This window comes from Chiloscyllium punctatum, chromosome 38 (genome assembly GCF_047496795.1).
Source record: "Chiloscyllium punctatum isolate Juve2018m chromosome 38, sChiPun1.3, whole genome shotgun sequence".
Taxonomy (NCBI): domain Eukaryota; kingdom Metazoa; phylum Chordata; class Chondrichthyes; order Orectolobiformes; family Hemiscylliidae; genus Chiloscyllium; species Chiloscyllium punctatum.
In genome coordinates, this window is record NC_092776.1 from 5,422,264 (window position 1) to 5,435,583 (window position 13,320).

General features: G+C 40.1%; 1 protein-coding gene across 1 annotated transcript in view; it reads right to left on the reverse strand.

Annotated features, from left to right (window-relative positions):
* The window catches only part of cfap58 (cilia and flagella associated protein 58), a 220,726-nt gene that overhangs the window by 101,344 nt on the left and 106,062 nt on the right, over positions 1–13,320 (reverse strand). Inside the window, exon 14 of the mRNA XM_072557067.1 lies at positions 268–379. Coding sequence (XP_072413168.1) covers positions 268–379 — 112 coding nt within the window. The remainder of the gene's footprint in view (positions 1–267; positions 380–13,320) is intronic.

Below are 13,320 nucleotides of genomic sequence, written 5' to 3' on the forward strand. Positions count from 1 at the left end.
GAATTTTTAATAGTTTATTTATTTAAATCATATTCTGGTACATTCTCAGATCAAACAAATCATAAAATGGAGAAATTTATCTTTTACGCTTGAGGATTATTTACACAATATAAATCTCCCGCAATATTGTGTGGGCCTAGAGGCTGAATTAAATAGATCATGTTTTAGGCATAAGCATGTCCAGTCAGGAGGGAATTGCTGCTGTAAACTAGTCATTGTTCAAAACAGTAATGAATGCAAAAGTGAAAGAAATGAAATTAAAGTCACCTCAAGCTTTCGCCACCTGTGAACATTCATTGGATTTTCCAACTCCTCCTCAAGGGCCCTGCACCGTGTCCGTTCCTTCAGAAGTTCTTTCTGGACGTGGTAGATCTCACGCCTGCACAACAAGCACAAAGCACATCACACTTCTTGCCTGCTGTTAGACTTTACCTTCAATGTTAGGGAGTCTGATAGAGTGATCTGTGGATGGGGATGTTGTCCACCTTTTCAGTGACAGCTCAGCATCAGCAGAGCCATCAGTCTTTAAAAATAGATGCATGGCAATGCCTTTTGTTTCAGGTGGCTGGAGCAATGTGATATAATGCAGTCAAATTAAACGGCTTTATATGGTTTGCGATTCAGACCTCCCTGCTATGAAGCTGCCTTAGCTCAATTGTGGGGCTTGTGATACAGCCTGTATGTGTTGGGAAAATTGCAATCTATTTCACAATAAGGATTAATTGCCCCATTAATTGCCCTGATTAATTACATGCCAGATGGGTAGCTGTCGTTACTGAAATTCCACATTTGGGAAAAGCAAACAGAAGAGGGAAAGTGTTTCGGAGCCAACCTCTCAGAAGTCAAGCCTAGTTTCTTCCCCCCCTCAACCAATGACTAAAGCTACCTCTGTGAACTGGGAAAGTTCAACCATTCAGATTTTGATTGATATCCTGAGCTACTCTCAATTCTTGGAGCTCCACATAACATGGAAGTCCAGAGACAGGCGTGACAGTCAAACAAGATAGGAAAAACATTTAAGACTGAGACGAGACGAAATGTCTTCACCCAGACAGCCTGTGGAATTCACTATCACAGAAAGCAGCCGAGACCGAAATATTGTATGATTTCAAGAATGAGTTGGATATAACACTTGGGGCTAAATGGCTTTAAGGATATGGGAAAAAAGAAGGAACAGGGGACTGAGTTGGATGATCATCCATGATCATATTGAATGGCAGAGCTGGCTCAAAGGGCTGAATGGTCTACTCCTGTTCTTATTTATGTTTTGCCAGGAACAGTCCAGAAACTATTTAATGTGGAATTTAACACTTTTCTGCGCTGCCATTTTATTGCATGGATATGACACTGATTGTTGAACCCACAACATAATAATATATGTGCAATGGCTGATCTGTGAAAAGTTACACAATGCGTACACTTAGAATATTTACACATAGGGAGAAAGCCAGATGGAAATTAGCTCGATATAAAATACAATAACCATGTTGAGCTGCTTTGTGGACATCCAGACAAAGAAACCAAAAGCACCTCAATTTCACACTTCAACAAATACTTTCATAAAATACTTACTCAAATCACACATAATTTCTTTTCTTCACATAATATTTGCAAAAATGGTTAATTATCCCATGCAATCTAGTCAGTCAATAAATATTCATCATAATTACTGTATAAGGACAGTAAATATTTCAACATAATCTGTTGCCAATCATTTCCTTGATTCATTTTTAACAGAGAGGTGAGGTTGAGGTGGATTGGAGAAGTTAGGTGAAATAACTGAACAGAGGCTGCTATCCTATAACCAAGTCACCTTTTATTTACATGTGTACAGTATATGGACTCCAGTACATGAGTTCAGCCAGTCCTTAGACTGAGGAGACTCTCTGGAGCTCATGTTTGTCAGCTAGGGCTCCCTAATGTCCCAGGTTAACACTCCCAGTCAGGGATCTCATAGTCAATGAAATCCACCTAGCTCTGGCTCCAATCACTACATTAGGGGCTGTCCTCAAGGTTAGGAATGAGATTAACAATGTTTAAAATCATGAGGAGTCTTTACAGAGTCGATACAAATTGTTCTTAGTGGTGGAACAGAGCACTCAGATTTAAAATGATTAGCAAAAGAACAAATATAAGGAAGCTTTTTTTTATTCTGGTGAAAGAGGTTAGGATTTGGACATCTGGTGAAGACAGGTCCAATCAAACCTTCAAAAGGGGATTGGAAAAGGAAGAGAAGAAATATATTGCAAATCAATGGGGAAAGGGCAGGGCATGTGATTAATTGAACTGTTCCTTGAAAGAATCATCAATGACACAGTTAAATGTTTTCCTCTCTGCTATAAACGTCTACAATTCTCTGCCTTTTCCTGCTTTAAAGAACATTCTTTCTGGGAGTTGGACAATGTTGACAAAGCAGAGTTTATCTGGCCTTTGTATCTAAAATTGCTGAGAGCAGTACAATGTAATTTTTGATATCTTCAAAGTTAAATCATCTCATCTGCTCTTCCAAAGATTCTGTTGAGACAACTAAGAATGGACAGAAAACCTGAATCTTCTCACTCTGAGGAACTGCCTGACATAACTACTATCCACTAAAACTCCATGTAATTTGTCCAAAGTCACACTTTTGACTTCAAAGATATCAGATGACTTTCTGGCTTAATGACATTGACCAATGAAGTTGTTCTGAGCACCAAGATGAGCTGTTTGATTCTATTTTGAAGAACAGTCACATTGGATTTACAATGCTAACTCTGCGTCCCTCTGTAGATGTTGCCAGATCTGGTGAGTTTCTTCAGCAATACGAGTTCTTGTTGCAGATTTGCACCTGTGGAATATTGTTTTTGATGCTTATTTAAAAGAAAAACAAGCAGTTTCTTATAATGTGCCTCTGAGGAAAACAAGCACAGTTACTCACACAAGAATACAGGAATTAGGAACAATAACAGGCCATCTGGTCTCTGATTCAATAAGATCATGGTTGATTTGATTGTGATCTCAATCCAACTTTCCTATTCATTCACCATAATCCTTGACTACCTTGTCAATCAAAGTCTATCTGACTCAATTTTGAATATATTTTCAATAACCCTATTTTTACTGCTCCCTGGGGAAGAGGGGTCAACAGGCTAATGACATTCTACGGGAAAAAAAATCTTCTCATTTCCAGCTTAAATGGAATATCACTTATTTCTAAACTATATCCCCAATTTCTATAATTGTTAATGTTTTAGATATTAAAGGTATCAAGGGCTATGAAGAGACAGTGAGAATATGGTATTGAGATATAGAATCAGGCATGATCATATTGAATGGCCAAGCAGGCTTGAACAGCCATAGTCTGTTTCTGGTTTCTACATTCCTAAACACCTCCACAAAAGTCATCTCAGGATCTGATGTTTCAATAATATCACCTCTCATTCTTCTAAACTCCAATGGTTAAAAGTCTAATCTGTTCAAACTTTACTCTTAAGGTAAAACATTCATCCCAGGAATCAGTTGAGTAAACCAATTCCAAGTTGTGTCAAATGTAGCTATAATTTTAAGTTAGGAGATCAAAACAGTACGCAGTTTTCCAGATGTGTTACCGCCTTTGGGGTGTGCCTTGAGAATCTTGGGGGTCCTCCCTTAAGATGGTATCTATCTTTATGCCTCACAATTGGTCTCCAAAATCATCCTTCTCCCCCTGCCCCCACCACACCAAAAGTGTCCCCAATTCCTTACTGTCCAAACAGCCTCTGGCATCTGTGTCACTTCCGATTGATTGATTTATTGTCAAGTATACCAAGGTACAGTGAAAACATTGTTTACCAGCAGTACAGGCAGATCATAGTAAGCAAGGACTTACAGCTCAAAAAGACTTGGACAGAGGCATATAGGTTACATTACACAGGGCGTGAGCTAGGCGAGATCAGTGTTAGCAAGATCAGTATTTAGAGAGTCCATTCATCAGTCTAATAACAGCTGGCAAGAAGTTGTCCCTGAATCTGATGGCGCATATGTTCAGACTTCTGTATCTTCTGCCTAATGGAAGAGGTTGATCATTATTGGAGTGCGATGGGTCTTTGATGATGTTGGCAGCCCTTCCTCTCCAGCGAGTCATGTAAATGGAATCCTTTGATGGGCAGTTGGCTCCCGTGATGGTCTGGGCTGTACACAAAACCATCTGTAGTTTCTTACAGTCCTGGGCAGAGCAGTTGCCATACCAGGCTGTTATGCACCAGATGAGTTTCCATCATAAAGAAATTGACCAATTAAGTTGTTCTGAATGCCATGATGAGTGTTTGATCCTGTTTTGAAGAACTGTCACATTGGACTTACAACGCTAACTCAGTCTCTCTCTCTCTCTCTGTAGGTGCTGCCAGACCTGTTGTGTTTCTTCAGCAATATTTCTCAATGAGGCATCTGTAGAAACTGGTGAGTGTCCTTATGGACATGTCAAATTTCCTGAGCCACCTGAGGAAGAAGAGGCGTGTTGTGCTTTCTGACCACCGCACCAACGTGGGAGGTCCAGCACAGGTTATCAGTTATGGTCACTCAGAGGAACTTGATGCTCTCCACCCTCTCCAACCTCAGTTCCATTGATGTGGGTGGGAGCGTGCTCTCCTCCTTTCTTTCTGAAGTCAATGATTAGTTCTTTAGTTTGGTTGATGTTGAGAGAGAGGTTGTTGCCATCGTACCACATCATCAAGACCTCTACCTTCCTTCTGTATTTTGACTCAAAGGTAGAAGACAGAGGGTGGTGATGGAAGGTTGTTTTACAGACTGGAGGCATGTGACCAGTGGAGTGCCACAAGGATTGGTGCTGTGTCCACTACTTTTCATCTTTTATATAAATGATTTGGATGTGAGCATAAACGGTATAGTTAATAAGTTTGCAGATGACACCAAAATTGGAGGTGTAGTGGACAGTGAATAAGGTTACCTCAGATTACAACGGGATCTTGATAAGATGGGCTAAGTGGGCTAAGAAGTGGCAGATGTAGTTTAATTTAGATGAATGTGAGGTGCAAATCTTGGGAAAGCAAATCTTAGCAGGACTTAGACACTTAATGGGAAGGTCCTGGAAAGTGTTGCTGAACAAAGAGACCTTGGAGTGCAGGTTCATAGCTTCTTGAAAGTGAAGTCACAGGTAGATAGGATAGTTTGGTATGCTTTCCTTTATTGGTCAGAGTATTGAGTACAGGGCATGGGAGGTCATGTTGCGACTGTACAAGACATTGGTTAGACCACTGTTGGAATATTGTGTGCAATTCTGGTCTCCTTCCTATCAGAAAGTTGTGAAACTTGAAAGGATTCAGAAAAAATTTACAAGGATCTTGCCAGGGTTGGAGGACTTGAGCTATAGGGAGAGGTTGAATAGGCTAGGGTTGTTTTCCCTGGAGCATCGGAGGCTGAAGGGTGACCTAATGGAGATTTATAAAATCAAGGGGGGCATGGATAGGATAAATAGACAAAGTCTCTTCCCTGGGGTGGGGGAGTCCAGAACTAGAGGGCATAGGTTTACGGTGAGAGGGGACAGATATAAAAGAGACCTAAAGGGCAGGTTTTTCATGCAGAGGGTGGTGCGTGTATGGAATGAGCTGCCAGAGGAAGTGGTGGAGGATAGTACACTTGCAACATTTAACAGGCATCTGGATAGGTGTATGAATAGGAAGGAATTGGAGAGATATGGGCCAGATGCTGGCAGGTGGCACAAGATTGGGTTGGGATACCTGGTTAGCATGGATAGGATGGACTGAAGGGTTTGCTTCTGTGCTGTATGACTATGACTCTATGACTCATCATTGTTATACTGTACATCCATCTCACTAAGGCAAAGAATCTACTGTAATCCCAGCAGTGCCCACTTTTTGCTTTTGTCACTGCTGAGACTACTCAGCTGCCTGCCCATCAGATTGGCCAGCAGGTCTCAAGAGGGGGGTAAACCTGTCCCTGAGTGGTGCAAGTTCTATACTCATGTCCTTAAGGCCATCCCAAGTATATTAACATTGTTGAAGAGCCTTTGTTAAAAATATCAGACAGTTAGCACTACTCCCAACTATAAAATCTAACTCTTTATCTCCGAAAGACAACTTACTTTTGTACCTTCCTTTGTGTCATCAAAAACTTTAGCAACAGTACATTTAGTCTCTTCATTCAAGTAGATCATAAATAGTTGAGGCCCTTGTACTGATCCCTATAGCACTCCAACACTGTCTGCTTGCCAATATGAAAATGAATATTTATCCTTACCCTTTGCTTCCTGTTCACTGAGCAATCCCCTGAACATGCTAAAATGCTATTCCCACACCTTAAACTCTTATTATGTATTGTAACCTTTGTTGTGAAACTTAATTAAAAGTCTCTTGAAGATCCAAGTACAATGACCCAGTTCTGAGGAAGGATCACTTGACCCAAAATGTTAGCTCTGATTTCGCTCCACAGACACTGCCAGACCTGCTGAGCTTTTCCAGCAATTTCTGTTTTGGTTTCTGATTTACAGCATCCACAGTTCTTTTGAGTTTTATATTTCACAGAATCATGTTGACTCTGTCTGACCGTACTACAATGTCCAGCTACTATTTTCTTAATAATGGATTCCAAGATTCTCCCTTTGGTAGATGTGAGGCTAACCAGACTGTAGTTACCTGCTTCTGTTTCTTCCCTATCTTGAACAGAGGTGACAACTTTGCTCATCTTGGACTCATACTACTTTACACTCTGCTATTCTCTCACCAAATCTTAGATTGGCTTCCCATCGCTTCTTAGTCAAACAGACATGAGTCAAAACCTTAACGCACATACGCAAGAATGACACCTCATACAGTGCTGAGACCAAAGTGGCGCTGTCATAGAGAATGAAGATTTGCAAGTATTTAGTGCTTTTCAAAATCTCAAAACATTCCAAAGTGAATGATTTTTTTAATGAACTACTTGTATTCTTTAATTTGAGAAGCTGAGCATCCAAAATGTGCATAGTAAACTTTCATGATTAGTAATGTGATAATGACAAGATAATCTGTTTTGGTGATGTAGACTAAGAGATAACTATTGTCCAGGACACAATGAGTAAGTCCCTTGAATATCTCTGAAAGTGTGTCATGGGATGCCTTCAATTCTCCTGTCATGCAGGCTGGACCTGTGTTTGACATGTGATTAAAAAGACAGCTCCTCTGACTGTGTAGCATTCCTGCAGTACTGCACTGGAACATCAGCATACATTTTAACGTCTCTGGTGTAGGACTGGAAGCCACAATCTTCTGACTTAGAGCCGAGTTGGCCAGTTGCTAAGCTACAGCCAAACACCAATGAGAGAGTAGCACAGTCACTGTTCATTTATTTAGACTCTCTAAAAGGGGTTTAGTTAGTTAACTTGACCAGATGGCTGGGATGCGATGCAGAGTGAAGCCAAGAGTGCAGGTTCAAGTTCATACCAGCTGAGGTCACCATGAAGGTCTCACCATCTCAACCTAGCCCCTCACCTGGATATTGTAACCAACTCACCACTACATGTCTCTTTCTCTCTGGGCATATGCCAACTTTACCTTGCCTTTGTTAGAAAATGTTTGTTTCCTTCCAACAAAATCTTAAATGGTTCAAGATGTTGCTCAAATCATAGGGTGAAGGAAGTGGCTGCTGTCTTTGACAGTAGAATAAGTATAAACACTTCAGTGCCTGCAAAGGATTTTGTATATTGCAAGGAAACAGAAAGTGAAAAACAACTGCTACCTCATTCTTTTCTGAAAAGTCTTTTGTTTTAATACTTTGTCATTCCCTGATGTTCTTGACCATGAATTAAGTTAATTTTTCCACTGCAATCTCTATTCCTTCTTCTGTATTGTGCCTTGGGATATTTTGTTTGACAAGTGATGTCACAAAAACTTAAGCAAGCTTGTTAAATTTTATATTACAGTTTTGTCTAGCTACAATATGACAAAAGATTATATGTATTCTCAAAAGGATAGCGGCTTCCACTACTGCCACACAATGTTTTAGTGCCATCTTCTCTAATATTTCAACTTAATTCTAATTTTGCAAAACAGGGTTCACTGTGTTTTACTACTTATCATATGCAGTATTTTTCAAACAAATTCTCAAATTTATTATTAATTCTTTTGGAATTTCTAGGTTAGTTTATTTGGAACGTGCAGATAACATATGGTGATCCAGGCACATCACTCTAGGCTCCTGCTGTAGAAGCAACATGCTAAAAGAGGATTTTTAATAATCATCCAGGATTTCTATCAAATGCTGAATGCATAATTTTAATTCAATGAGCACTTGTTCTCACATTTGTTGTGCCAACTGTGTTTGGTGCCCACTTATTTGATTAGATAAAGATTTACAATCGCTGCTCAAAGACAATGAAGTATTGGGACTCTCATTCATTAATGTAGTATTTCTTTCTTGAAATGTCCCCGGTGAAATGCTAAGCATTTGCTAGTCTTAGCTTCTCTAAAATTTAGTTTGACACAAGTATTTAAACGAAAATATAAAGGTCTTGGAAGTGAGTTTTTGATAAGTTAACAAAGAAGGTGGTTGTAGATATTTTGTGTGTGGGCTTTCGAAAGGCATTTATTTGATAAAGTAACATATTATTGGCAAATTCGAAGCTCGTGGGATAAAAAGGAACAATAGTACCATCCATCCAAAATTGACTGAGGGGCAGAAACAGAGTTATGGTGAAAACTGTTTTTCGCACTGAAAGAAAAGAGATAATGGAATTCCCTATGGTTCAATACCAGGAACACTGATGTTTTGGCAGGTATAGAATTATAGAATCCCCTATAGTGCAGAAAGAGGCCATTTGGCCCATTGAGTCTGCACCAACTGTGAAGAGCATCCCACCCATACCCTACCCTATCCCCACAACCCTGTATTTACCATGTGGCTAATCCTCCTAGCCTGCATATCCCTGGACACCATGGGCAATTTACCATGACCAATTCAGCTTACCTACACATCTCTAGACATGAATAACATTGATTTGGGAGTACAGGATATAATTTTGAAATCTGCAGATAGCACGAAACATGAAAGTTTAGAAAACTGTGAGGAAAAATTTGATAGATTAAAGTGAATATGGACACGTCAGTGGAATAGGCAGACAAGTAGCAGATAAAAATCTACACAGTAAAGTGTGAAGTAACACATTTTGGAGTGAAGAATAAGGTGAGACAACACATATTAGTTATAGAGGTGTTGCAAGAACAGAGAGACCTAGGACCACTTGCGTAGAAACCTTTGAAAGTGCCAGGACAGGTTATTAAAGCAATTAATAAAACATATTGAATCCTGGGCTTTATAATTTGAATAGAAAAGCCAGGAAGTTATGATCAACCATAGGCCATGAGTTTAAAACCAGCCGAAGTACTGTACAATCCAGGCATCGTATTTCAGGGAGAATATGAAAGCTTTGGAGAGTAAAGGAACCACTTGTTAAACTACCTCTGGAATCCTGCATTCAATTTCTGCTTTAGGAAGGGTGTACTGGTCTTGGGGGACTGAAGTGCAGCATTAGCAGTACACCTTGTAGACCATCTGGAATAGTTAAATTCTGAGAAGTGATTGTACGAACCAAGACTGTGTTCCCTGGATTTTAGAAGGATAGGAGGTAAGACTTTAATCAAAATTTGATCAAAATTTAAAAGGTACTAAGATGGAAACTAATATTAGAGGGAGAAATTATGTTAATGCATTGAGAAGTCTATGGCAAGGAAACATGCTTAAGGTTAGCCAGATGTTTGATGAACTATATTAGGACTTTTTGACATGCAAAAAGTTTGCAATTCTCTTTTGCAAATAATGATTGATGCTACAATTGTTAACTTTATGATTGAAATATATAAGTTAACCAAAGGTATCAATGAATATGGAGCGAAGTAGATCAGACAGCGTCTCATTGCATAGCAGTATTGTTTTTGGGGTTAAATGGCCTCTGCTTCTATCCACCTTCATCACTGCTTTTTGCTGAGACCTCATGGTTTACATTGTCACTGAGTAAAGATCCTGGAAATCCCTCACTGAAGGCACTGAAGGAATACCTACATCATATGGGCAACAACAGGTAAGGGTAACTTGCCATCACTTTTGCAAGAGCAAGTTTATGGGCAATAAATGCCTTGTCAGTGAAGATTCTAGATTAGTGTGGTGCTGGAAAAGCACAGCAGGTCAGGCAGCATCCGAGGAGCAGGAAAATCGACGTTTTGGGCAAAAGCCCTTAATCAGGAATTAAGGCAGGGAGCCTCCAGGGTGGAGTGATAAATGGGTGGGGCTGGGGAGGAGGTAGCAAAGAGGACTTTTGCCTTGCCAGTAAAGCCTATATTGCATGAATAAATTTAAAAAGTAGATCACAATACCAAGCACCAGCTCACAATTTCCTCTGTCCCTCCATAATAAGGTCAGAAGTGAAGATGTTTGCTGATCATTGCACAATATTCAGCACCATGAGTCACTCCTCACACATTTAAGCAGTCCATGCCCATGAGCAGCAAGGTGTAACAATATTCAGGCTTGGGCTGCAAGTAGCAAATGTCCCTTAACATTCAATGGTATTGTCACAGAATTATAGAATCACAAAATCATTACAGTGTGGAAGCAGGTCATGCAGCTGATCAAGTCCACATTGATCCTCCGAAGAGCCTCACAGCCAGATCCAACCCACCACCCTATCCCTATAATCCTGAACTTACCATGGCTAGTCCACCTAGCCTGCATATCCCTTGGATACTTTGGGCAATTTAGCATGGCCAATTCACCGAACCTGCATATCTTTGGACTGTGGGAGAAAACCGGAGCACTCAGAGGAAACCCATACAGACACAGGGAGAATGTACAAACTCCACACAGACAGTCACCTGATTTTTGAATTGAACTTGGGTCCCTGGTGCTGTGAGGTCACATTGCTAACCACTAAACCTTCGTGCCACCATTATTCAGTCCCCCGCTGTCTACATTCTAGAGGTTTGGAACAGTGGTTACCCTGGAATAGAAACTGAACTGTGGCTACAGTAGCAGGTCAGAGGCTAGGAATCCTGCAGTGAAAAACTCTGACTTCCGGACTCCCCAAAGCCTGTCAGCCATCCACAAGCCACAAGTCAGGAGTGTGATGGAACACTCCCCATTGGTCTGGTTGGATGCAGCTTCAATAACACTCAAGAAGTTTGATACCATCCGGGACAAAGCAAATCATTTGGTTGGCACATGTGCACAAACATTTAGCCCTCCACCTATGACTCTCAGTAGCAGCAATGTGTACCGTCTATAAGGTGCATTGCAGAAATTTATCCAAGTCTTCTTAGACAGTATCTTCCAAAACCTACAACCATAACCATTTAGTACATCAAAAGCAGTAAATACCACCACCTGCAAGGCCCATCCAAGTCACCCACCATCCAGATTTGGAAATAAATTGCCATTCCTTGATTGTTACTGGGTCAAAATCATGGAACTACCTCCTGAACATCATAGTGGGTGTACTTCAGCCAAATGGGCGGCAGCGGTTCAAGAAGGCACCTCATCACCAGCTTCTCAAAGATCAACTAAGCATGGACAATAAATGATAAATACTGGGCCAGCCAGCAACACCCACATCCCGAGAGTGAATTAGAGCAACGTACTGATGCATAATCCTCAATTACCACTACTACTGGCGGAGAGAATGTGGGAACTGTGATTGTATGACGCTGTCAAGACAAAATGCCTTGTGGTAAGGTGAGGTGCTAGTCCATCAGCTTGCATGGAGTGCCGAGGACAGAGAGGTCAGAGTGGGAACAAGCAAGCCTTGAAAATCAGAATCTAGAAACAAAAAAAGGTGAAACTTGACATACTCTAGAACACCACCATCTGATCTGTCAGTCAAAACATCGAGAGAGAGAGAGATAGGGACAGGGTGAAAGGGCTAATTATCATAACTTCTTTTCCCTGTGAAAATTAATTCTTCAACTGTTTGAAAAGCTTATGAAATTATTCAGAACAGCTGCCATCACACATGGAAATATTTGAGCTGATTAACTGAGAATGTGCGCATACATAAGGCTTGTGGGGTCTAGTAAATTTGAAAAAGTGTCCTGCCATCAGTTACCACTTTCTCCTCTTATCTGTGACATTTTCAAGGAGGAGTTTATTTCCCCACCAGTAAGTAATAGTTGATTTATTGAGTATGGAAGAAGTGTGTACTTGTACTAAAACGTTATTGAAAACAGTTAAAACAATTTTTCTACTGAGAAACAGGACTTCACAGAACAGACTGCAGTTGCGAACTGAGTTCAGAAATTAGGAGACGGAAAGTACAGGAGGGAAAAATAATGCCTTGCTTATGATGTTCAATATTTATGTTGACAGTACATCAGTTGAGATTCCTATGAGCTATTTAGATATTCCATTTTATCACTAACTGTTCAGGTCCCCAAAAGAATACTAAACAGCTTGGAAAAACTCTGTCCAATTCATTCTAATTTTACTTGTCGTGCTTTTATACATTTCTTTTGATTCAAATTATTGAGTTCAGTGACCATATTCCCATGCATGTTCTATAAAGGTAGAACTCTGCTGTAGAGGGAGAGCTTTAGGCATATTGTTACAGTGCCAATTTTATGTCATTGTATCCCACTTCCCAGCCATGGAGAAACCTCCCTATGGATAGGCATTTAATCACTTGGACTCTCCAAATAACAATGGGTATAGCAGTGCATTCAGGTTTAGAAAATGAACAAGGAGACCTAGTGTAACCTAAAAAAATTTCCATAATTGTTTTGAAATGTTTTCAAAATGCCAGCAGTCCACCTGTTTATTAACCAAGTGAGAATACAGCTCTTCATAATTCACACGGGAGTCACATTATATGGGCATAAGAAAAATATGGGACACATTAAACCATCTGCTCTATCCAGCCTATCCCACAAATTAGTGATACCTTGAGCATTGAAATATATATACACTCTTGTAGCCCCAAACCATGAGACTTTCAGAACAAAACATACCAGGTTCAAATTCCTTCAATAGCAGTGGAGTTTAAATGTCGCCAGATTTTTAAGGCATTGTAAGTGTTTCAATACCATCAAGCTGCACAGAAGAGATTGGCTAAGTGGAAACCAATGATGAGACACTCTGACTATAGAAGGGGAGAAGGGGTGTTTCGTTTTAAAATTCATAATACCTTTTGAAAGGAAAGAGTTCCAGTGGGTTTCTGAAAATTGTATCAATATTATGCAACACCTCTGCCAATAATAAAGTATGTAGATTAATGAAACTGTATGATATTAAATAATATAACAAGAGTATTCAGGTTCACTCCATGACCTGTGCTAATCTCAATGGAAAGAATAGTAATGCTTGGGT